The sequence below is a fragment of the Macrosteles quadrilineatus genome, unplaced genomic scaffold, assembly GCF_028750875.1.
Source record: "Macrosteles quadrilineatus isolate MER2022 unplaced genomic scaffold, UCM_ALF_1.0 Scaffold_2__2_contigs__length_208266976, whole genome shotgun sequence".
In the NCBI taxonomy this organism is placed as follows: Eukaryota; Metazoa; Arthropoda; class Insecta; order Hemiptera; family Cicadellidae; genus Macrosteles; species Macrosteles quadrilineatus.
Genome location: NW_026542595.1, coordinates 69,435,982 through 69,463,195, shown reverse-complemented (window position 1 = coordinate 69,463,195; position 27,214 = coordinate 69,435,982). Strand labels below are relative to the sequence as shown.

Genomic DNA, 27,214 nt, shown 5'->3' with positions numbered 1-27,214 from the left:
TTTTGTTTCAGTTGAGTTTTGACATCCGTCTCAATCGGAGATTACTCCTCTCATGATGCGCATGCGCGAATAAACAGCTCAGTGGAACTGCGATAAATATTAGGTTTGCCTGTTGCAACGTTTACAATGGATTGAATAAGTCGAATAGGACACAGGACATGACAGTCACTTTCTTGTTCTTCCGTCGTTTTAGTTTTAGCATAGATAAAACATACTGTTTTAGTAAGGTACATTATGATCTCGGGATCTCATCTCAACTCAAGTCCTCCGTCCTCCCCGTCACAACTTATCATTTTTAACTGAGGCTGAGGCTGCACAAACGGCGTTTGTTTATATTGACTATACCATACCGTCTACGATACACAAGCACAAGTCGTCAAAACTTGATTGGATTTAACATTAAATTTATGTATAATTCAATCATCCTCCTAGGGAGGGACAGGCAAACAGAAGGAAACTTGTGAAGAAGCGGTTATAGTTCTCAGTACCTACGTTAAGTATCACATGGTATCACGGTATGACATACTATTGAACCACGGCCGCCTTAAAGCCCAGAAAACATACCACTATAAAAGGTGGCCGTGATTGAACGCTTGTCCCTACCATCGATCCCTAGTAGTAATAGAGATCGATGGTCCCCACAGCTCCACGGAACAGTTTTTACGCGCGCGCACGCGCATTGAGAGGAGTAACGATTGGATTGAGGGGGATGTGGTTGTGGTGAGTTGAGTTTTTACTTTGGTTGATGTTGACGCCATCTTGGGTTCTCGTGATGTGTGCGATCACAGTGTGCTAATAATGTGCGTTGACGTTTCGTTGTGAATGTGTAGCGGACTGTTGAACGTTTCTGGTGTTAATTAGTTCGACGAAGTGATGATAGTTCTTTGATTTTTATAGTAAGTCATTAGTTTTAAGTAGGTTACTAAACTAACCAATCATGACTGCACAAAATCAATCAGATACAGCGCCGGCAAATAGCGGCACAAAGGTTGTGCAAATCACAAATATTGCACCTCAAGCAACTAAAGATCAGATGCAAACATTATTTGGGTTTCTTGGGAAGATTGAAGATATTAGATTATATCCCACCATAAGAGATGTGTCAGTCCCAGTTCAATCAAGAATTTGTTATGTTAAGTTTTTTGATCCTAATTGTGTTGGTGTTGCCCAACACATGACCAACACAGTCTTCATTGACAGAGCTCTGATAGTTACTCCTTACTCTGCAGGGGAGATCCCAGATGAATATAGAGCCCTTGATATTGCTGCTCAAACCAATATTATTCCTGGGCTCTATGCGGCTGACCCCAAACTTCCCCCTCATGTTACAAATCAGATTGAAGGTATGCCTCCAAATCAGGTGATAACAACTCATGATCCCCTTTTAGCTTCTAATGGTTTGCCCCCTTATCCTCCACTCCCAGTTACATATGATGCTCGTAGGATAGAAGAAATACGAAGAACACTTTTGGTGATAAACATTGATAACTCTATTTCAGCGCAGCAGCTGATCGATTTTTTTAGCACTGCTGGGGATGTTAAATATGTGCGCTTCTGTACCAGGGACAATGACAGTAACCGGTATGCTCTGCTTGAATTCTCTGAACAAAGCAGCATAATTCCTGGCTTGAAAATGAATGGAACTGAACTGGCTGGAAAAATGATACAAGTATACCATGCAACTCAAGCAATTGCAAAACCAATGGCCAAAAGCAATGAAGCAGCTCAAAGAGAAATTGAAGAGGCTATGACAAGGGTAAAGGAAGCTCAAAGTTTGATATCAGCTGCAATTGATCCTGTTATTGGAATCCTTTCCAAGGACAAGAAGCGTAGTCGAAGTGGATCCAAGACTAGAAGATCACGATCAAGATCCCGAGGAAGACGCCATCGCCGATCTCGATCACGATCCCGCCATCGGTCTAGACATCACCGAAGATCAAGATCAAAATCTAGAAGATCAAGGTCAAGATCTAAAATCTCTCGTTCAAGAAGGTCTCGATCACGAGACAAAAAGCGCAGGTCAAGAGATCGGAAGAGGAGTCGCTCTAGATCTCGCTCCAAAAGTAAGCGCTCAAAGAGATCCAGGTCTAGAAGGAGATCTAGGTCCAAATCAAAGTCAAGATCGCGAAAGGACAGATCCAAGTCTCCCAGAAAATCCAAAGACAAGGATAAGAAAAAAGATAAAGAAAGGAAGAGTGAAGATAAGACAAACCTAGATAAGATTAGTGAACGTTCTTCTAAAGCCAGTATAAAATCAGAACCTAAAGATTCTGATAGTGACAAACTTGATTCTGACTCCAAAAAAGCTAAATCCGTTTCAAGAACTCCTGACAAGAAAATTGGTAGGTCAAGATCTCGTTCTCGAGGAGATAGTGGTAGTCCAAGGCGAAGGAGCACAAGCTTATCCCCTGGCCGTAGACGTATTAGTCGTTCCCCATCAAGATCTCCCATACGGCACAAGTCTAGATCACCAAGAAAACTGAGTAGATCCCCAGTTAGAAAACGTAGGAGTCATTCTTCTGGGCGCAAAGGAAGCCGTTCTCCAGGAAGTCGCTCCGTAAGCCGTTATCGTAGCCGTTCTGGATCTCCACCTCCTCGTCGTCATAGTCGCTCTGGTTCCCCTTGAAAATTGGTGTAGGCCTATAAGTCTATTGTAGAAAGGTTTAAACAGTTTTGCTATGACTAGGTAGGCCTAATATGATCTAGGCTACACATAACAAAGTTTAAAAGTAATTTTCCAATTATGTTTTTAACGTAAAATTGAGCCTGATCCCCTTGATTAAACTTAGTTCAAACTTGCTTTGCTTAGCTCCATTTATTAAACTTAACTTAATGTTTTGGTTTTATATTTTTTTATTTATTGATAGCCTTTTGATAAAAGTAACTTTGACGATTTAGTAGCACTGACTATTTTCACTGTTCAATTCCAGAGATAGGTATTATGAACGACATCAATATCAGTTACTTGGAGGCTATATTATATTATGATTTGTCTCTAAAGTTACTGTTAGCAAACATTTGAAGCTGTGGCACTCATTTCAATTCTTAGGCTATAAGTTATGTTCAAATACCGGTACTGTACTGGTACGGTACCATGGTTCTTAACTTTTGAGTTAAGGTAATAAATTTTGAGTATAGGCCTTACTCTATTGTAATGTCAGATTAATTATGCTTTTGTATACAGAGTGGCCCATTTTTTGAAAAATTATTTGCCTTAGCCTATTTATTTTTTTATGATCAATGTTATAAAAAGTGTAAAATTACTGTGTTTATTATTCATGTGTACCGTAGGTTAAGTACTCTTGGTTCAATAAATCATACTTAATAATTCCGAGACAAGATTTAGATAGGGTTTTTTGATTTTGTAAATTTTGTTTTCAAACTAAATTTGAGACCATTACATATCTCTTTCCAAAGCCTGTTGTTATGACCACAAAAGCAACTATCAGCTAAATGTGCAAAAAGATTGATTTGATTAATTAAAGCAGAGTTGTTTCCATATTTGATTATGTACCTAATAGTAAGAGAATTTTCATTTGTGTAATGTTAAAAAAAATCTTATTTTAAATAAAAACTTTAAACATTGAGTATATTTTTTTGTGTTTTAGTTCCCAATCCTCCTCAGTGATGGAGCTAAATCGAGCATCTACTGTCTCAGAGTTCACACTTACAGTCCTTACACTGAACTGCTGGTATGTAGGTGTACATTATTTTTATCGTCACGTAGTGCACTGTTAAACTGCTTTCTAGGCCTAAATTAAACTTATTACTTAATAAGGATTCAGAAGACTTAGATACTGGTAACATAGTGTCTTTGGTTATTGTTGGTTTAAATCCAAGAATCCAAAATTTGTGTTAACCCAAATATGTGATAACCTCGTTAAAGTTTAGTAAGTATAAGTTAATTGATAAGTTTATTATATCAATTGATATAATTGTGCCCATTTATAGGAGTGCTTGCAGAAGTCGATGTTAAAAAACTCAGAACCTAAGGGTCAATCCCTTATCAAATCAACCAATTAAAATTAAAATGGTTGCTGACTAATTTTTATTATTTTTTATTTTTTTACCCAAGATTGTACTATGTTCAGAGAGTTGAAAACTGTTAGTCATTAATTTTTTTTATGTTCAGTTTTTTTTTTGGCAGCCATTTTGTTTGGTCGCGACAGCCGATTTTGCGTTTTGCAAAGGTTTGCGTTTAAGTCTGTATCTCATTCATTTTCAAAGATATTCAGTTATAACAAAAACCATCTTAAAGAGCATTAAATTTACTATATTTTAAGCTTAATTAATACTTACATCTACTTAATAGTGAATTAAAAAAAAATTTTAAACGTTAACGTTTTGGGAAAATAAATTCTCATTTTTGAAGTTAAAAATTTTAAAGAAGGAATTAAAACTCACCTTTAAATATTTTTTCAGATGTAGTCCTTATATAGCAGTACTTCTCCAAAAAGTTTAAGCTTTGAATGTATCATCCTTTTTTTTATATGATTTTTCAAAAATTGCAATTTGTCGAAAATCAACCATTTTCAACCTGAAATATCTCAAAAGGGACACATACAAAAAATCTAAAATTCTCACAAAGTACTCTTTACTTAGGTGGTAGTAAGTGGTTTAAATTGCATCATTGAGACTTTATTAGTTTTTAAGTTACAAATTTTTTTAAATAGCGTTTTATTCAATGTCGCAAACACAAAGACTCTTACCAATTGAAAATAAATAATAAAGACACATTGTTATTTTAACTTTAACTGTACATATTTCCTAACTTGCTTATTTCCTATACAAATTGTCAATAGGTTGCTGTTATTGTCACTTGGTGCTCTTAACAAATTGTTGTATAAATTTGACTGATCGCTGTACAAAGTTTTTCACTAATGTTGAAACTCCGACATGTGGCAGTTGTAAATTCTGTTGGCGACAGTTGTCTTAGTACCATGCTGATGGGCACACACCTTGTCATCTTTTGTGGCTTTAAAAGAGGTTCTCGGACCATGTGGATGAAAAAAGTGAATACAGAGATCCATTATGTTCTTCGGATGTGTCTACGACTCTCCCGATCCACCATTTATCGTCATAAACACAAGCTATAGTATCATTTATTTAAAATGAAAATGCATTGCAATCTGGAATAAGAGAAGTACAAGAACCGAAAGAACTTCTTCAGTAACATTTGCCACCATAAGACCAGTGCCGGATTTACCACTAGGCCGATTAGGCCGCGGCCTAGGGCCGCAAGCAAGAGGGGGCCGCAGAAGATTGCACAACAATTTTTTTAGATAAACAAATAATTTTTTTAACCATTAGTTTGCCGCGATCACAGGTGACCATAATAATGTTTCCATGATTGCGGCCCACAGAAGATGTTCACGATTTTGCCGCGGCCGTGGGTGTCGATGATGATGTCCCTGTGATTGCGGCCCACAGAAGATGTTCACGATTTTGCCGCGGCCGTGGGTGTCGATGATGATGTCCCTGTGATTGCGGCCCGCGGGAGATGTTCACGATTTTGCCGCGGCCGTGGGTGTCGATGATGATGTCCCCGTGATTGCGGCATGCAGGAGATGTTAACGATTTTGCCGCAGCCGTGGGTGTTGATGATGATGTCCCTGTGATTGCGGGCCACGGGAGATGTTAAGGGGATACGCCACTATCTCTGGGCCATATTTTTTATTTATTTTACATTTTCCAAAAGTTGCATTTTTAGATAGGTTATTTAGTTGTGAACATTTACCTAAAAAATGTTTCCAATCTGACAACTCCTAGTATAAAATAAATAAAATATAAAACGCCGCAACCAGTAATTTGAAAAAAACTTTGACTATTTATTTTTTTTGTTCCTGATATTTACATTTTTGATTTTGTATCATAATTATGTATTATGAAGGTTTAAAGTAGGGTACATTTATTTAAAACAAAATAAGTACTTTGGTATTTTTATATATAATATAAAATAATAAACTAGTGTTGTCATGGGGATTTTAGTTCTGCCAATCACCTGCGATTATTTCAATACCGTGTTTTTTAGGTTGTTATTGTAAAAAAGTTAGAATAACTCCGTTAGTACTATACTTATAGTATTCAAATTTTCACCAGACCTTCTTTATAAAGTAATAAGGGATTGTGTGTATAAAAACCCCTATAGCATTACATTTACTAAAACTATTTATGTTTACGCTTAATTTTTAAATTTTTTTAGCTTTTTTTATATTTTGAATAAAGTGTCCTAAAAATCTTGTTTTGTTAGTTACCATAACGATTATACACAGAATGACTCATTATTTAATCCTGAATCAGGAAATAAATAGAATATGTCATTCAGTTCAGTAGTTAAAAAGTTATTCTCAATACCGAATCCCTAAAAATTTGGGTGAAAAAAACTAAAACCGCATATACATTTAGTAAATAAGTCATAAATTCAATTTTTTGGACCTAAATCTTCTAAATAAGTCGAGTATAAACAAAATATACTAATTAGGTTGACAAAAATTAAAAAATAAAAATAAAGTTGGAGATAGTGGCGTATCCCCTTAACGATTTTACTGCGGTCGCGGGTGACGGTGATAATGTCCCTTTGTTGCAGCCCGTGGGGATGTTCATGATTTTGCCACGCTCTCGTATACCTATGATTGCTTTGACTTGATTTAGGAGAGATGTCCACGATTTCATCCACGATCACGGGTGTCAATGATGATGTCCCCTCGATGCATAAGAGATATTCACGATTATTTCCGCGATTGCAAGGAATTTCCACCACAGGGGGAGGGGGAGGGCCGCTCAAGTAATTTGGCCTAGGGCCTCAAGTACCCTAAATCCGGCACTGCATAAGACTGATTTTGATATTGAATGTGAGTGGAACTTTTTTGCCTCCTGACATGGCAAAAATGCCTGTGACGGAATTGGTGGTACCACAAAGAGAGCTGTAACTCAGGCCAGTTTAAAACGTCCTCATAACAATCAAATTTTAACAGCTGAAGAAATGTACAAGTTTTGCCTTGATAATATATCAGGCATACATTTTATTTTTGTAACATCAGAAGAAATTGAAACAAACAGCACAAAAATACAAAAGATATTTGACTACTGTGTAAAAGTACCGTAGACAAGGGTGTATCATCGATTTGTACCTCTAAGTCAAGCAGAGATAAAATGCTACAAGTAGGTAACTCAAAATCAGAACGCTTTACTACTTGCTGAACTTCTCTTATTCCAGACTGCAATGCATTTTCATTTTAAATAAATGATACTATAGCTTGTGTTTATGACGATAAATGGTGGATCGGGAGAGTCGTAGACACATCCGAAGAACATAATGGATCTCTGTATTCACTTTTTTCATCCACATGGTCCGAGAACCTCTTTTAAAGCCTCAAAAGATGACAAGGTGTGGGTGCCCATCAGCATGGTACTAAGAAAACTGTCGCCAACAGAATTTACAACTGCCACAGGTCGGAGTTTCAACATTAGTGAAAAACTTTGTACAGCGATCAGTCAAATTTATACAACAATTTGTTAAGAGCACCAAGTGCCAATAACAGCAACCTATTGACAATTTTTATAGGAAATCAGCAAGTTAGGAAATATGTACAGTTAAAGTTAAAATAACAATGTGTCTTTATTATTTATTTTCAATTGGTAAGAGTCTTCGTGTTTGCGACATTGAATAAAACACTATTTAAAAAAATTTGTAACTTAAAAACTAATAAAGTCTCAATGATGCAATTTAAACCATTTACTACCACCTAAGTAAAGAGTACTTTGTGAGAATTTTAGATTTTTTGTATGTGTCCCTTTTGAGATATTTCAGATTGAAAATGGTTGATTTTCGACAAATTGCAATTTTTGAAAAATCATATAAAAAAAAGGATGATACATTCAAAGCTAAAACTGTTTGGAGAAGTACTGCTATATAAGGACTACATCTGAAAAAATATTTAAAGGTGAGTTTTAATTCCTTCTTTAAAATTTTTAACTTCAAAAATGAGAATTTATCTTCCCAAAACGTTAACGTTTAAATTTTTTTTTAAATTCACTATTAAGTAGATGTAAGTATTAATTAAGCTTAAAATATAGTAAATTTAATGCTCTTTAAGATGGTTTTTGTTATAACTGAATATCTTTGAAAATGAATGAGATATAGACTTAAACGCAAACCTTTGCAAAACGCAAAATCGGCTGTCGCAACCGAACACAATGGCTGCCAAAAAAAAAACTGAACATAAAAAAAATTTATGACTAACAGTTTTCAACTGTCTGAACATAGTACAATCTTGGGTAAAAAAATAAAAAATAAAAAAAATTAGTCAGCAACAGTCATTGGTTGATTTCATATGGATTGACCCCTAAACCTAAATTACAAATCATGATATTTAGGTTTTTAATATTCTTTTTTCAATTTTGCTTTCAATAGGAGGACAAATAGTTAGGCCTTTTACAATTTATGCTTCCTTATAAAACTCATAAAGCAAAAAATAGAAAATATTGTATAGGTCCTACTGCGTCCACACTTGGCGAACATTCGCGACTGAACATGTACGCTTGTACGTTGAACTAGGAAAAAATGTCCGCTGAACGCTTAAAAATGTTTTAAGCTGTTTGACGAACAAAATATGACGAACTTCAAAGTAGCTGGTTGCCTATTCTGCAATTTACTCGGATGTCGAACTATGATTTTGAATTGTTGGTAAATGTAATAGTTCCTGAAATTTCAAAATAGAATAGTTTTTGTCGTGAACCATTTATTGTGAAAGATAGATTAGCAGTTACCTTAAGGTTTTTTGCGAGTGGGGACTCTCTATTGTATTTGTTTTAAATATCCAGACAAAGCATATCAAATTTTGATGGTTAACAGTTCCCTTGTTTTTAATGGATGACATTTTCTTGTCACTATGATATATCATAGCCTATAAATCCAGTTGTCTCTTATGAGTTAGTTTAACTTAATGCGTGACTCGGTAAAGGTAGGTTTACTTCTTTTCCAGCCTTTAAAACCATTCAATTTTATATGATTAAATTAGGCTACATATAGAGCAGGTAATAGCAAATGAATGAAAGCCTTGTTTACAGATGTCAGTAAAGTTTTTATTACAATTACTTGATGCATTTATTATTATTTGTTTAAAAAGACCAGTAACGCACTGTATTTGGAATTTACCTCAGAAATCATCTAGATAAAGTTACTTCGCTGAACTCTGCTAGATCATCATCTGTATTGGCTATTATTGTAAAATAGTCATGAGTCCAAATAATACGTTACAATAATGCAGCAAAGTAGGATTTGGTTTCACATTGTTAATTGTTTTTGCAGTGCTTGGTTCGTGTTATCTGCACTGGGTACTTTCTTTATGCTAGGTGGGATTAAAAATTGCCCAAAAAAGTTGAAATATAAAAATGGTCTTTAGCTTGTAAACATTAAAATCGATTAAGAGTGGGTATTTCTGAGATTAGGAACATTATATAGGTAGGCCTAGTCAACGATATTATTTTTGAAAACCAATAGGCCTACTTTTTTATCTACATCTTTTACTGTTTTGTATTTAAGGCCATTTGGTGAATTGTGTTTGATGAATCTTTTTTTGACACTTTGGTACCATCCAGAGGCCACTTATTTTAGAGGGATTTTTTTACCGGAGACCAAAAACAACTACATAATTGGAAAGAACATACTTTAATTGACCTACTGTACAAATTTGACATGATTACAATTAGCGGCCGTTGAGTTCTGCCTCCCAGAAGGTAGTGATGTTGGCGAGGATTGAGTTGAATGTGTCATCGCCTCTAGCTGCCATATGAACTCTGCCAAGAAGGTATACAGCGCGCTGCGGCAGTTATGTTAGGTTTGGTTGTCATAAATATGTTTGTAGGACTTTCCTCATTTCGTTATGAATCAAATGATACCAAATGATTCATCACTCAGGACATTGACCCAGATACAGGCGGTGACAGGTAATACGCTGACCTTGGCCTACTTGGAGGGGATTTGGCAGGCGAAAGTTTGACTCATCTGGTATCATTTGATTCATTATGAATCGAGGAAAGTCCTACAAACATAATATTTATAATAACCCAACCTAAAATAACCGCTGCAGGGCACTGTATAAGGGTGGCCTCTAGATAATACCAAAGTACCCTTTTTTTATATTCAATTTAACATATAAAGTTGTTGCCTATTTTATCAAATTGACCCAATACTACCAATTGATTGTGAATGAATTAGCTGCAATATCCTAGTGTGAACAAAGAGGTTGAGCAAATTGAATTATGTAAGTGCTCCATTTAAGTAGATAATTATAGTTGGAATGGCTAAATAAACAGTGAAAATATAAAATTTTATCATAACCTGGCAAAACTAGTTTCATTGAATTTAAAAATACTTTTTACTACTCATGACAGTGGAAGAAGGGAAACGATTCCTATTAAAAGTAAAAGCAATCTGAGTTATTAAAAACAGTAAACATGTAGTGTCTTGTTTGTAGCTACAAACAAAGCTGTTTGAGAGTGCAAGTCATTATACAGATAGCCTTGCAAACTATCTGAAGTACAAGCCAAATAAAAGTAAGTCTAATTTACAACTTTGTTTAAAATAAACTTGCTGATTGTTGAAGAGAGCATTAGGCTTACATCTCAAAGAGCAAGTCCTATATCACTTGGTAGAAAGACCAAGGAACATTCCCTCATTGCCTTGTGATACTAAAGTATCCTATCTATATGGACTAGTTTTACTCAAAGTGAATATTGTTAAATGAGCCTTTTTATAGGGTATACTGGTATATAAGTTCCATTTTCTCTTTTAGTTTTTTACACTAGGCCCTACGATAGCCCGTGGGGACCAAATGTTTGCAACAAGTCTTCATTTCAGTTTGGAATGGTTAAAAAGTTTGTATATATATAAGGAAGGACATGTTAATTTAATTTATATCAGTACACTCTGTCAAAGGGTCAAGTTAACAATAGTTTTTTTTTTATTTAAATTTAAACTGACTCATCAAAGGAATCCTGGTGGTCTTTCCTTGAGAATCTATATAGTCGAAGGTTCTACAAATTACTTTATAAAACTATAAGTATACAAATAGTATCAGAAATGGCACACTTTAGGGGCATCGTGGGAATCTCTAAAGACCGAGTGGAGCGAATGAGGGCCATCGCAGAAACACTAGCTTCAGGGAGGTTTGATGTTGTTTGTCTGCAAGAGTTGTGGTCCGAGGACGACTACAATGATATCACCCAGAGAGTTGAGAATATTTTGCCTTACGCACATTACTTTTACAGGTAAGTGAAAATCCAATCAGACATATTCCTGAAAATAGGCAGTAGCTCTTTGATGTACAGTAGACTCCCTCTTATCCGCAGTCCTCGGGACCGAAGCCAGTCCGGATAAGAGGGAGTCTACTGTATCAAAAATGTGCTAAAATATGGCCTTGATTAAAGAACCAGCCTATCTGCCGTCAACAAAGCAACAAGGATCATCTTCCCTCTATTCTACACTAACCTTGGATTCACATTCAGCTTAAAATGTGCGTCACTGTCTCAAAATGTGTGAGGAATAGTATAATCTATAAGGTGTACAGTACTAAACAAAATCATAGGTAAAATAATGACGCTGAACAATTAAAATTAACACTTTAAACCTGGTTTGACCTATACATTTATTCTCCCTTTGAAACTTAGAAAGGGGTTGAGTTAAGTTAGTTATACTGTACCAGGATTATCGGGGTGTGAATGGCTCAGTTGTGCACCAATAGTCGACCGTCTAGTGGGTAGTAATTTGTTAATTTTACTTATCTAAAATTTCACTTCGTTCTAACAATTCTAGTACATTTTATACCTATAGTACAGTATTCATTCATTTTACTATCAACCTTTATCATTGCAAATTGTTCACATCACTCTAGTTCAATAAACTGTGTTTCTCGGTATTTGCAGTCTTATTTTACGTTCGGCTCTATAAAAATCCTTTAGTTAAACTCAACATTTATTTCAGTGCGTTTGCTTGCACTTTCACTAGTGTGTGTGTAAATTGTGTACTCTGGTTTGAACAGGAATTTTTGTTGGAACTTTAAAAAATGTAAATAGGCTACCGGTACCTATTTATTTTCCGCAGTTAATCATTGTATTCTGTTAGTAATTTTATCAAGGAACTACTTTTTTGAGTTTAGCTTGCAGGTAAATCTCAAGAAGATGTTGAATTTAGGTTTTCTTTATTAATTTATTGTCAGTAAATGAATTCACAAATAAAAAATCTATATATATAATACGTGAAGCCGTATTTTGTTAACGCAACTCCTCCCTTATTTGTGGACCAATTTCAACGTTTAAGGTGTCAAAAGATTCGTCTCAATACGTAGTTTTGCAATAAGGTTTTAGAACTTTAAAATGTTTACTCTTAAGGGCGTAAGACCCTCTCAAAGGTTGGGTTTTTCTCATAAGAAATACATAGAACAAATTTAAAAACAAAAACAGCTGTTTATAAAAAGAAACCCATTAGCTTTTTGGGAGTAAATATTGATGTTTTAATATTCAGTAGGTTAAGACCAAGTCAGTTAAACAGTTAATCAGTTTTATTGAAAACGGGAGGAGGAGACAATTAATAATAAGGTATCTTATGCGTATAAGGAGAGTAGAGAAAGAGAGGCCTGGTTTAACAGATACACATCCATAAAATACACATTCACTTGGTGAGGTGAATAATATTTGTTCTGCTATGCAACTTACTTTGGAAGTGAAAAAATATACGAAGCACATTGTGTTGTCACGATGGTAAAATAAAGTTGCCTAATGTCAGATCAAATTAATGCATGCGAGAAATGTTTACTTCTGACACTGACAGATCTCAAAAAATTTAGTACAAACAATAATAATGCCTTGACTATGATAAGTTCAAGTAGTAAGATTATACCAAATCTTGGTGGACCTTATGTTTTTATTGTAAACTTTTGTATTAGGTACGTGCTCTACTTTAATTGAGGAAAAAACACAAATGGATGGATTGTTTATTTCTAGGTTATGTTGCCAGTTCCTTGGACAAACTTATACAAAGTTTTTTTACTGAATTTTAGTAGTAATATTAGACATAAGTGAAGGAATTAGTGTTTATGTATTCAACGATCGAGTAGTTACAGTCAAGTTTAATTTTATGATTCAGGAGAGGCAAATAATATACACTGTTCAAAAAGAGAAAATGAAAATTGCTATCCAAATCTTATAGCTACAAGAGTTATCCAACCTATTTCGACAAATGAATCCATACTTTCAAAACTTTGGGACAGGTATTAAGAGAAACCCCAAAGAACAATGTGAGAACGTTCTGATGCAGGTCATATACTGTGACTAACACACAACACGTTAAAATACGTTAACAAACTATCAATGGTGTAACGCCATTGATAAGTTGCTGCTTTAGCCTATTCAAAGCAGATTATGGCTTTCCAGTTGATAACCCAGAGTTTGTGGGTAAAAAATGGAGCACATTAAATGGTTTATATCACTCCATTTTTCAGGATTCTCTACGTAGAAAATTCGTTTGATTAGGGGGATGTCTAGGCAACAGTTTTCTTAAATTCTCAATGCTGGAAAAACTTTGTTGCAACATGTTAGCTCGAATTGAAGCAGATCGCTTAGCATTCATTAGAAGTTATCAGTTAAAACTGAGAGCAGAAATAATGTAGGTGAACATTGACGACACAAATAGGGATATTTAAAATAGTTTATAACAAGTGTTTAAACAACTCTAAGATGTAACTAGAATTACTCCAATTTAAGCATAACGTTTTCCTCGGCGTTGTTTAATGAGCCGCACGGGTTCTCTAGTCTATTAATAAACTCTAATAAATCAAATTGTTTATCATTCTCCACAAGGCAATCAAGATTAAATTTACAACCAGATATCTATCTTAATGGTTCAAACAAAAATCAAGCGCACACTAAATTTAAATGCCCTGGTCTAATATTAGACCAGCATTTAACCTGGAATAAGCATGTGGTGAAAAAAAACCTTCAGCGGGTCTTTATGCCTTGTGACAAATGTCACGGGTTTCAAGCATTGAATCCTCAAGAACTATTTACTTTGCTTTAATAAATTCACATAGCTTAAAAAAAGAATAGCTTTATTTGGTAATAGCGTACCACAAAAACAACCTGTACGAAATTATTCGTCAACAGGAAAAAGCTCTTAGAATTATTTTGAATATAAAAAACAGACAAGCATGTGGGTGATATTTTTTTCTAAATTAGGTACATAATGACAATTTACGAAATACATTTTTGCAACCATTCTATGTAAAAAATTCAACTGATCATTTCCACAGTTACAGTTTACAAAAGACCAGCCAGGCATGTAGAACAACACAATTGATTATGATTATGTGTGTTATGATTATGTTTCTGTGATGCAAATTCATGAATTAATGTAAAAATACATTATAAATAAAGATGACTAGCTGACCCGTGCGAGACATTCACACTGAATCCTTCTCAAATCCCACTTACAGTATTTAAGTACACAACATACAGTTAAACCACCTAATAAGTGAATTGTTGATTTAAGTATAGGCTCTTACTTCAGGAATAGATGTGGTTTTACATTTTAGGTAAGTAATTAACTTTTTCAAAATATAATTTTTAGTTAATGTATTATGATTTTACATGTTTATAGTACCTCTTTGAACACTATGTTTGAAGTAATAATATGACCATATACGATTTTTGTTTTGATTACTTTGTTTTTACACAGATAGGCCTATAGTTTTCACTGAAAAACGCACCCTTCATAAAGCCACAAAAAACTCAATGTGTAAAAAAACAGGGTCTGTCGCATAGAAACCTTCCATCGTTAGCCTCTGTCCATGTGCCTTATTTAAAGCCAAGGCAAAGGTAACCTTTACGGGAAATATCTTCTTAGTCAGTTCGAAAGGATTACAGACTATTGCCACAGAAAACATACTACTATAACCCAGAATGCCAACCGCATGGTAAAAAGCGTTAAGTACTTTGAGAGAGCTTTGCCTGTCAATTCGTAGGCAGCGCCACCATCGTTGCTATGCTGAGTGCATTGCAACGCTGGTGGCGCTGCCTACGAACTGACAGGCAAAGCTCTCTCAAAGTACTTAACGCTTTTTACCATGCGGTTGGCATTCTGGGTTATAGTAGTATGTTTTCTGTGCTATTGCGTAGTATGACAGTTTGACTTCAGGAGTCTGCCAACTTCGCTTTGATAGTGTAGGTGCTTAAGTGACCGTTTGTTTATCTTGGACCCTGCTTAGGTTTCTCATCAACATGATAATAGAGTTTTATTTAGCATGGGTTTATGAGGTGACAAACCAGGGCTTAATAAGTTCAAAAACTCTAATGGACATAACAGAGCATTCTACGTCCCTTGATTAAGAACCGAATTCAAACTGATATAAACCGGTTCCTACCGATAACAAATCAGACACAACATAACCATTTATTGAAAGCTAATAAAGAAAAGATAAGAGGTGATTTTTGAAGATAGAGTTCTTAAATATAAATAGAATGTTTGGTACGTATGTCAAAATGAAGACTATGTCGTAAATAAAGCAATATAAAAAATAAGAATCCATGTGGTACTTACTTTTAAATTGTTCTTGTTTAGACCTTTTTAAAGTGGGTTATTTATCGTAGAAAGCACAGACTAAGTTTGTCGTCATGGATGAAGTTAAAAAAAACAACTCAGATTTGAGAAATAAATATTTGTTTCTTTTGATTAATTTTATTCACATGCTTCAGCTGATCGAATAACGTAAATAAACATTTAAAGTCAAAATTACTTGCAGAATGATATAATTGATTGTTTTTACGAAAAACTATTGAAAAATAAGTGATTTGTGTAGCCTACTTTCCTAGCGTAGCTTAAAAATTACACCTCATTCATGAAAATTTCTGAAGAACCAAGGAAGTTATGGTGTACCGGTACCAACAAAAAAAAGTACTTTAGAAATTATAATATATGCCTACAGTGTGATTGAAAAGTCCCGGAACGGTGGTATATATTTTTTACCATTAATAATAAAGTTATGAGACTTGGCACATTGATAATAACCATAAATGTCTACCGGTACTCTTTAAGCTATTATTACTTTTTCACTCCTTAAGGGGGACGACCTACAAGGAGTAAGACAAAATTTCTAAATAGCAGCATAGGTCAAATTTGGTATATCAAAATAAAGGTATTAGCTAGTAGGACACATTGCCGCAAACCTGAACTCGAACGGACAACCGAGTCAAAAATGGCAGCTGTTTAAATATTTCTTGAATCTGCCATTTTGTACTCTTGAGTTTATCTTTTGAGCTCAAATTTGCGGCATTGTATTCTACTGATAAAGACCTTTAATTTGATGTGCATATCGACCTATGCTTTGGTTTATGATTTCCTTCATCCGAATTCTAGTGGGTGCCCTCTGAGGATGTAGCATTGCAAATTCAATGAATCTTCTCAGTTGTCCTTTTGAGTTCGGGTTTGCGGCAATGTGATCTACTAACTAAGACCTTTAATTTGATACCAAACTCGACCTATGCTACTATTTGAGAATTTTGCCTGACTCCTCGTGGGCCCCCCTTAGGGTATATAAGAGGTGATAATAGCTGAAAAGAGTAGATAATGGTTATTATCGATGTGCCAAGTCACTTTATCTTTAATGGTAAAAAACATATTACACCTTTCCGGGACTTTTCTATCACACTGTAGACTTGTATTGTACAAGCATTGACGGGTCGCCGGAATTGTACCCCCTGCCAACATCAAACTATTTATGTACGGGGTGGAATTGTACCCCCTATCAGATAGCCCAATGTGTACGGGGTGGAAATGTACCCTCCGGAATTGCACCCCCATCTTGGACAGGTCACTTGGCTTGTGTACAGGCTGGAATTGTAGCTCCCCCCATGTAAGTAACATCTTCCAACGTTTTGCACTGAACTTAATTGGTATTATTAAAATGAAATAGTAGCAAATGCCTTTTAAAGTGACATATTTTAGAATTAAATCCTGTACAGAGAATATAAAGACAAATAGGTCCATTGGAAAATATTGTTATTACATTACTAACAGCCTGCGTCACTTCGTAACTATATGGTTGATAAGGATGGAAACGATTATTTCTCATCATATCCCTATTATTTGCATTGCGATCCCTATTAATTTAATTGCGTGCGCGATCTCTTCGAGGTATCTTAGAAAAATTACAAATACTAATGAAACATACTATAAAAACACAAAATCTAACGTAAGTAATTTTCTTTACTTTTTAAACAAATAACACTACAATATTTTACTTGAATCCCCTAAAACATCAATAAATCATACTATTCTATGAAAACACAAAATCCTTTCACAACACAAAACCTAACGTAATTTTTTTTTATATTTTATACAAATAACATTACAACATTTTACTTGAATTCACTGAAGCATCACCAGCTACAGATAACCCCATTTTCGTATGGGTGTAAACAAAATTGTACCAAGGCCATATGTTTTGATGTAAACAAATGCAAACTTGGAAAAGTTCAGATGATTGACGACAGAATTCAGTACAAACTATAACATTTTAAAAGGCTATAAGACAAAGGGCTTTCACGGGACATAACCCAAACCCATAAAAGGCACATCTAGAGGATAAGAGCTTCAAATTGATACCCAATATGCCTATAAAAATAAATATTTAGGGGTCGATTTGCTGCACACAAAAATTCAACAAATTCTTTAAATAATATAAATTTGTAAAAGTCGGAGTGGTCAATGAATTAAGGTTTTGCGTAGAACTCAATTCTATTTTAAGCTTGGAGTTTAACGCATATTATATTATATTTAATTTTGATGCTACACACTTATTAATCACAGTAAAATGGGGGGGGGGGCACAATTCCACCCCGTACACTGACCAAATAAACGTGAGTTGTAACAATTCCGGCCCGTACACTTTTTTAGATGCTGTGGATTTAATTGAACCACTCGTGCATAACAATATCAAAGTTTTATGGGGGGGGGGGGGGGGTACAATTACAGCCCGCACATACTGTTTTAGTCGAGAAAATGAGACGTCATTTACCTGCAGGGAGTACAATGCCAGGGGGTACGATTCCGCCACCTAGCACTGACAAGTAAACATTTCAGTGCCTATACATTAAGTATTTGGTCCTTATTGATGATTTCAGTCTTTATTAAGCATTCTAGACTATTAAGCTTAAGCAAAAATTTATTGAAATAAATTACAAAATATTTAAGGCGATATACATGCACTGACTAGACCTACTACCAGTAGCCTACTCACAGAGAACTTAAATAATTAATAAATAATGGTTTAAGTACCTTATACTGTAAAGTGATCCTTAGTAGTCCAAATATAGGCTACTGCAGTTTCGTTCGTGATGGGAACTTCATCAGGCTGTCAAGGACATCAAATTTCGTTCCAGAGGAAGTCGTTGAAGTTAAAATCCATCAATGTCATACATTTAACCAGCATATGTAATCTTTGATTTAAACACACAAACGAACAATATACAAAAACGCCGGTAGCGGGAACCACGATACGCACGAAGGGCAGGTCTAGACTGATGTGTTATCTCGAAGTGTATTTCCTCCCCCTCCTCCTTCCTTAAATAAAACTTTAACATGTTGCCACAAAGAAAAAGGACTTCAAATTTAAAATTACATTACAAAATATTAAAACCATTGTCAGTTAAACTAAAAATTTCATTTATACAGAGTGTTTTTTAAAGATACTTTTTAACCAAAAATCCAACTCATATGTTGGTATCTGTGTTTTCTTTACTTTATTGCCGATCAGCTAATATGCATTGTTGCATAGATATCTATGAGGTTTAGTGTTATTGATGATAATTTTTTGTTTATAAGGCACAACATGGCAGTGGCGGTCCCAGGGGGGGGGGGTCGGAGGGATAAATCTCCCCCCCCTCGAAATATTTTATATTTTATTAGCTAACATAAATACTATTAGCTTGAACATATTTAGAGCTCAAATAAGTATAGGCTTTAAATTCCACATTTTTCTATTCCCCTTCCATATATTCTATACCCCGTTGGTCATCTCCCCCCCCCCTGAAATGAAATCCTGGGACCGCCACTGCAACATGGTGTTTTAACAATTTCAAATAGAGTATGACAGTATGTGGTGTACGTCTACGCTTTTTCCCCTTCAAAACCAGTTTTATTTAATTCTTTACAATTTTATGAATAGTTGTTTTTTTAGGTACCGGTACCTGGAATCCCAGATGGAAACTTAATTGAATCCTTCTTGGCATGAAACCATTGATTTAATTTTAATGTACAATAGGCCTACATATACTCTTCGAGCTTGTGAAAACACAATGTTGTGTCTTATTCACCATAAATTCCCAATAACACTAAAACACATAGATATCTATGCAACAATGCATATCAGCTGATTGGCAATGAAGTTAAGAATACAGAGACCCCAACATAGGAGCTGGTTTTGCCGTTAAAAGTTTCTTATGGTACTTGTAATTTGGGTTGTACTTAAAAACCCCTGTACTATAAAAAGTCTTATTACCAAAACAATTAATATATTCTCCATACCCAAAATGATAGCTGCCATTTTGAAATCATTCTTTTTGATGTCTCTGATTGCAGTGGAGTAACAGGTTCGGGGCTGAGTATTCTCTCGAGGTATCCGTTTGAGTCTTTCATGTTCCACCAGTGGTCCGTCAATGGCTACATTCACAAAATCTTTCACGGAGACTGGTTCGGAGGGAAGGGCATCGGCCTTTGTCGAATATCAGTCAGAGGTCTCAACATCAATGTCTACACCACTCATGTGCGGGACTTTGTACTTAATAATAGATTTAATACATCCAAACTAAAAATTTCTTAACATTAAAATATTAAAAACTATTACTTTTAAAACAGTATGTGACTTAATGTCAACACAAACACAGTCTAAATATTATAGCTTATAAAAAATCACTCTATTAACATTTATATTTTTTAGTTAAACACTCTAGAACTTTAAACTGTGTGAAGCCTATGTTTGCCATCCTCCGTCCCCAAAAAATCTTTGTCTAATTCTGTCATATTCTATACTTACTACACTAGAAAGATTTCTTGAGTCTTGAGAATCCAATACAAATACATACCTACATGGTGTTTTTTGCGGTGCAATTAAAAAAAAATACAGTTAATACAGTGTTTTACCATTAGTGTTTAAACAAGTACATATGGACACTGTGGCGATCTAGTGGGAAGCACTGTCTTTAACTTCAATTTTCAAAAACATTTTCCAACAGCTGGGGCATAATTCAAACCATGGGAAATGGAGAATGCTATAGAGCGATGATAATAAACTTTTTTTTCTCCTCATCAAAACAAAATTGCCAAAAATTTAGAAGAGCTTTGATTTTTGGCAAGCTCAACATGTATGGGGTTAATGTTTAGCATCCACAATAGTATGATTTCACGCTGACGGATAATTTTCTGGGGTGATATGTGAAGTCACAAGACTACGCTGATAAGCCACAGACTCTGGACACCTTGGAAGTCAGCATCCATCTTGTTATTACCGGAATACCAGATTTTTCCAGCTGTTGAAGAGTGTTGATGAAAATTACCTCAAATTTTCAGATTTAAAATTAATATTGTATAGACCTAATAATCGGATGAAAGAAAAAGGTGGTCACGTGATTTTGTTTACAAGATGATTTTCCCTATTAAAACTGCCAGAAAGGTTTCTTTATGTGTGTGACTACTTAATTTCCAATTATAACATTTGAAGCCTGATTTGATGTGTGATTCATACCTGGTAACATTTGAAAGGACTGCCCTTGATACAATTATTTAATTGACCCTTATAATTAAGTAAATTATGCTTTAACTCTTTAGTTATAGGTTATAATACCAGAGCAAAAGCAATTTTTAAAATCCATAATCTTAGTAGTTAAAAGAGTTTATGTAAATATAGACTTTGCTCCTGATGATGTTGTACATGTGACAGAATGTACATCGGGCTTCATATCAAAACATACTTCAAGAACCTGGCAACCTAAAGGAAAACCAACAAATTTAATAAACTTTCTTGAGACTGGGAATACCACACAAACCGTTCAAAGCATTATGTGTGCTTCACCAAAACCATAAAGCAAACTTTGTAAAATCTACTCTAAAACAAACAAAATGTTCAGCATCAGCACACTCTAAAACCTTACCAAAATAAACACACAAAAAAGGCTGCAAATTTTAGAAGATAATTAAGTCTACTTGAACTTTGAGCTATTTATCCATAAGTTATCCTAGTCTGTCTTTGACAGCTGCACGCTCAGTACAGTGAAGATGATGAATACCTGGCTCATAGAGTGGTACAGGCGTTTGACACGGCACAGTTTGTGGACCTGACCTCAGGGGCGGCACACTTCAACGTGCTGGCTGGTGACCTCAACACACAACCCGGTGAACTGTGTCACCAGCTGATACAACACACGGCTCACCTTCAAGACTCCTACGACAAACATGTAAGCCACGGCCACCTTGGCTAGTCGTACCTTGCCTTCATTTTTCCCCTTTAATATTTTTATTCACGCTGTTAAAGATTCACTAATGCCCACAAGAAACTTGAATGTAAACTTGGAGACTTTAGTTGCAAATTCAGTGACTTGAGGGTTTGACATGAAAAAGATTATACTGTATTTAATTATCAATATTCTTACTTTCCGTAGGTATGTAGAGTTGACAAAATTTTGCTTGTTAGGTAAAATAAAAAACTATATGCAATGCAGTAAGGTATTATAGTGGGGAGGCAAATGGACAAAATTCCAAAGTTGGCTCACCCCGAAAGGTAACCGGTGAACACTATGCTAGATGATATTGTATAGTAGTAGAGATGGTATTTTGACCGGTGTTCACTCTGTATGAGTGGGACTCTCTTTTCTGGACGCCATTTTCCAAAATGGCGGATGTCAACGTTTGACTTTGAATAACTCGAGCAAAAATGATCCGATTTTTATTAAATTTGGTATAAACGTTTAAACTTACATTTATTCGAACGAGTCCAAGAAACAGCATGATCGGACCATGGGAACGGGGGTTTATAGGGGGTTTTATGGGGTAAAAATGGGATTTTCTTATTTTTTGCCCCCAAAGCACAACATTTTCCAATTTCTCTCTAAACCATTTTAAACAACTTAAAAAAAGGAATAATTTAATTTATTAACGTTTTTTGTACCCTTATTGGTTACGGAGAAAATTCAAAAAAGTGTTATTAAAAATTCCCATGTTATTCTTATGGAGGATATTGTCAACTCTTGTAGTTTGCTTGTTTATGGATATATTTTGATCAAACTTGGTAAACTTATTTATTTATACTAAACTATTAATATTAATATTCTACTAACGTTCACACTTTATTAGCCTCCCTGTAGCAGCAAACCTAGGTACTCGTTAAACCTAATTTTATTTAAATTGAATTAATTTAAATACAAATCAGGCAAATGTAAATTCGCTTAGTCTGCTGCAGGTTCGCTGTGACGGGGGTATTTTATTCTTGGCATTTCTTCCTAACTCTAGTGGTTCAGGAGATATAAGCAGTTAAAGTTGGGGTTTCCTTCATGATAAATACATTGATCTGTTTTAACTGTCACTCTAATGTATTTTCTGTGCTATTCCGTTGCATTTCTTAAGGAGTGCAAAAAAATTTGAATTGGCACATAATAACAAAGCTAGATTATCAGGCACATCTCAGATTCGCACGATGCGTTAAAATATTAAAGGTATCGTAATACAGTTTTTATTTGGTGTATAATTGAAGATTGAGACAGCTGATTTTAAGAGAATCAGTAGGGAAAATCAACTTGGCACAGGGTTTCAGTTGGTAATGTTTAACAGCTGTTGACCATTGACATATGATTATTGATTATTGAAGATGATTTTTTTCATTTTTGTATTTGTTTAATTATGTGATAAAAATGATTCAGTTTGATTGTTCAGTTAGTGTATTTCAGTTTTGTGTATTTCAGTTTAGTGTATTATTTCAGTGGTGGTATTTCAATATACATAATTATACAAAACAAATGTTACATGAAACATATCTTAAATGGATCAGACATTGATACCTGTTGCCAGATTGCCAGTGAAGCGTAAAGTTTCGGAGCTAACAAACTGGGATTTATGCATATTTTGCCAAGTTGTTGTATTTAATGAAAATCTCACAAATGGTGGCAAAGATGAAATAAATCGAGTTAAGCAATGCTACTAAAAACGTTTGTCTTACAGGACGTAAAAACTTTGGATGTATTAAAGCGTCTCGAGCCAGACATAGAAATACTAGAGCTAAAAGATCCGAAATGGCATAAAGCAAGTTGCCATGCCAGTTTTTGCAATAAGAGCAATATTGATAAACATAAACTACGGTATGAAAAGTCTGTGGAGTTGTAATAGTCCGGCCATTCAAGAGGAATATATAGTGGAGGGTCAAAAAAAATTGTTTCAAAAGGTTTTTCAAAGGATTTCATTACTTTTATACCTCCACACAACAAAAAAAAAAGTCTACCAGAATCCGACTTGGGAAAGTACCTGATATTATGGCATTTAAATTAGAATAATAATCGCTCCCAGAGAAAAATAGTTAAAAACATTTTTGCTAGATATAGGTAGTGTGTAGTATATCGTTTTTAATGTTTACAAGGGTGGGAAACTAAATCTACAACTTAAAATTTGATTTGATCCCACAAAATGGCCGCCAAAAACAATTCATCATGGAGAAAAAACTAAAATAAAACGATACTTTTAATATTTTAACGCATTGTGCGAATCTGAGATGTGCCTGATAATCTAGCTTTGTTATTATGTTCCAATTCAAAATTGTTTGCACTCCTTAAATGCAACGGAATAGCACAGAAAATACATTAGAGTGACAGTTAAAACAGATCAATGTATTTATCATGAAGGAAACCCCAACTTTAACTGCTTATATTTCCTGAACCACTAGGGTTAGGAAGAAATGCCAAGAATAAAATACCCCCGTCACAGCGAACCTGCAGCAGACTAAGCGAATTTACATTTGCCTGATTTGTATTTAAATTAATTCAATTTAAATAAAATTAGGTTTAACGAGTACCTAGGTTTGCTGCTACAGGGAGGCTAATAAAGTGTGAACGTTAGTAGAATATTAATATTAATAGTTTAGTATAAATAAATAAGTTTATCAGGTTTGATCAAAATATATCCATAAACAAGCAAACTACAAGAGTTGACAATATCCTCCATAAGAATAACATGGGAATTTTTGATAACACTTTTTTGAATTTTCTCCGTAACCAATAAGGGTACAAAAAACGTTAATATATTAAATTATTCCTTTTTTTAAGTTGTTTAAAATGGTTTAGAGAGAAATTGGAAAATGTTGTGCTTTGGGGGCAAAAAATAAGAAAATCCCATTTTTACCCCATAAAACCCCCTATAAACCCCCGTTCCCATGGTCCGATCATGCTGTTTCTCGGACTCATTAGAATAAATGTAAGTTTAAACGTTTATACCAAATTTAATCAAAATCGGATCATTTTTGCACGAGTTATTCAAAGATCAAACGTTGACATCCGCCATTTTGGAAAATGGCGTCCAGAAAAGAGAGTCCCACTCATACAGAGTGAACACCGGTCAAAATATCATCTCTACTACTATACAATATCATCAGTGCCGGATTTACCACTAGGCCGATTAGGCCGCGGCCTAGGGCCGCAAGCAAGAGGGGGCCGCAGAAGATTGCACAACAATTTTTTTAGATAAACAAATAATTTTTTTAACCATTAGTTTGCCGCGATCACAGGTGACCATCAGCGAACACATAACAAAATAGAAGCGCTACTCGGAGCGCAGGAGCGTGGCAGTCTTACTAGCCGGCGAAACGGACAAAGATGGCGGCGCTAGCCTACCTGTCGGGGAAATAAATATGTGCACTCGAGTTTGAGCCTAAATATCTCAGAGATGAATAATCCAATTTGTTGAAACAAAAATTAAATATAAGCTGGTTTAAATACATTTTACGTGGTAGCAATAAAAAAAATCCGTTATCCAGAAAAATTTATATTGTTGAAGGATCCTAAAAAGTACCGGTTTTTAAGAAACTCTGCACTAACACTGAAGTTTAAAATTTAATTGTAAACAAACCACTGAGCCAATCGGCCTGCCAGTTGCGGGAGAAATTTTTGTGTACAAATATATATCTGTTTAAAAAACACCTTTGTTCGCATTATAAATCTGTCATATTGGTGTTATTTCTTGTGTCACGACAAACACGATGGTATTTTGAACGAAATTTTTAGCGTCTTATTAACGATGTTAGCATACGTTTTAAGAATAAACATCAGCATAAAAACTATCGTGAGTAAAAATTTTAAAATGCATGGAACTGTTAACAATAAATCTACCAATAAGCCATAAAAATTTCAGAAAGATTGGCTCATTGGTTTGTTTATAATTAAGTTTTAAACTTCAGTGTTAGTGCAGAGTTTCTTAAAAACCGGTACTTTTTAGAATCTTTCAACTATAAAAATTTTTCTGGTGAACGGAAATTTTTTTTATTGTTACTACGTAAAATGTATTTAAGCCAGTTTATATTTAATTTTTGTCTCAACAAAATCGGTTTCTTAATCTCAAGAGATATTTAGGCTCAAACTCAGCACATATTTATTTCCCCGACAGTAGTCCCGGCGTGTGCAGCGCGTTAGTCGTCTGATATGCTTGCTAAGGATAGTGTAGATATAAAGTTAATGATATTAGTGTAAAGGAAAACAATGTAATTGAGGACTTGACGAACAAAGTACTTGGACAATGTGTAGGAGTAAATTTGTTTCCAAATAGTACATATTTTTTAGGATATGAAACAATATGGACAAAAATCATTTTTGTTTAGTACCTAATTAAAATTATTGCTAAAAAATATTTCAATGTTAGAGTTCGCTACTACTGTAAAATAAGTAACGAAAGTCTTCACAAAAATAAAATCAGGCTACATCTCAATAAAACTGTAATTTTTCTGGGACAATAAATTGAGTGTAATTTCACAAATATATTTGGGAAGTTTAATTTAACTTACAGAATTATCTTTAGTTTATCTTGGATGATATTGAAAGCTAATTAGTCCTTAAAAAGTTGTGCTAAACGGTTGAAAATTCTTCATAGACAATATATTTGAAAATTTCTTTAATACATACAATATTACAGTACAACAGTATAAATAAAACATTAAAACACTGCACGCTAAATGTATAGACGACGGCCCGGCGGCGCAGCGGGCGTAGCGCGGAGCAGCGGCAATGGATCCCTTTTGTACTTGATTTTTTAGAAAACCGAACATGATAAAAATGTTTGGTGAATCGGATAGTTAAATTTGGTTATTTATCCACAACTTTCCCGCTGACGAAATTTCTCTGACCAAAAAATAAAAAATTTCCTCGCAATACAACTTTTTCATGTCTGAATCTGAAAAATTAAACTACATAAGTGTTAAACATATTTATAACTCAATTACTGTCATAACTAATAACTTTATATTACCACCATCGTTTTCCTCAGTATCATATCTAAAAGTGTGCAAAATTTCAGAATTTTTTGTCAACTATTAATGTTGTTTATGATCGTGTATTTGTCGCGGGGTTTTTAATGCGAACTGAGCTCGCGGGTCTTGGATTCAGGCTGTATGACGGACCAAGATGGCGGATTTGGCCACACTTTCAGTGCATTTGGTTAAACGCCGTGTCCTCTCTATTATTATTATTATGTGCTCGCTGGTGACCATAATAATGTTTCCATGATTGCGGCCCACAGAAGATGTTCACGATTTTGCCGCGGCCGTGGGTGTCGATGATGATGTCCCTGTGATTGCGGCCCGCGGGAGATGTTCACGATTTTGCCGCGGCCGTGGGTGTCGATGATGATGTCCCCGTGATTGCGGCATGCAGGAGATGTTAACGATTTTGCCGCAGCCGTGGGTGTTGATGATGATGTCCCTGTGATTGCGGGCCACGGGAGATGTTAAGGGGATACGCCACTATCTCTGGGCCATATTTTTTATTTATTTTACATTTTCCAAAAGTTGCATTTTTAGATAGGTTATTTAGTTGTGAACATTTACCTAAAAAATGTTTCCAATCTGATAACTCCTAGTATAAAATAAATAAAATATAAAACGCCGCAACCAGTAATTTGAAAAAAACTTTGACTATTTATTTT

The 27,214-nt window shown here is 34.8% G+C and overlaps 2 protein-coding genes across 2 annotated transcripts in view; both read left to right on the top strand.

Annotated features, from left to right (window-relative positions):
* The first annotated feature begins 758 nt into the window (after window positions 1-758).
* The window catches only part of LOC128987195 (putative neutral sphingomyelinase), a 49,570-nt gene continuing 23,114 nt past the window's right edge, over window positions 759-27,214 (top strand). Inside the window, exons 1-5 of the mRNA XM_054407938.1 lie at window positions 759-896; window positions 3,609-3,692; window positions 11,098-11,271; window positions 19,631-19,814; window positions 21,301-21,501. Of these exons, the coding sequence (XP_054263913.1) occupies window positions 3,628-3,692; window positions 11,098-11,271; window positions 19,631-19,814; window positions 21,301-21,501 (624 nt within the window). The 5' untranslated portion in view covers window positions 759-896; window positions 3,609-3,627. The remainder of the gene's footprint in view (window positions 897-3,608; window positions 3,693-11,097; window positions 11,272-19,630; window positions 19,815-21,300; window positions 21,502-27,214) is intronic.
* LOC128987194 (probable splicing factor, arginine/serine-rich 7) lies at window positions 890-3,587 on the top strand. Its single transcript, XM_054407937.1, has one exon. The coding sequence runs from the start codon at window positions 938-940 to the stop codon at window positions 2,624-2,626; it is 1,689 nt and encodes a 562-aa protein (XP_054263912.1). The 5' UTR covers window positions 890-937; the 3' UTR covers window positions 2,627-3,587.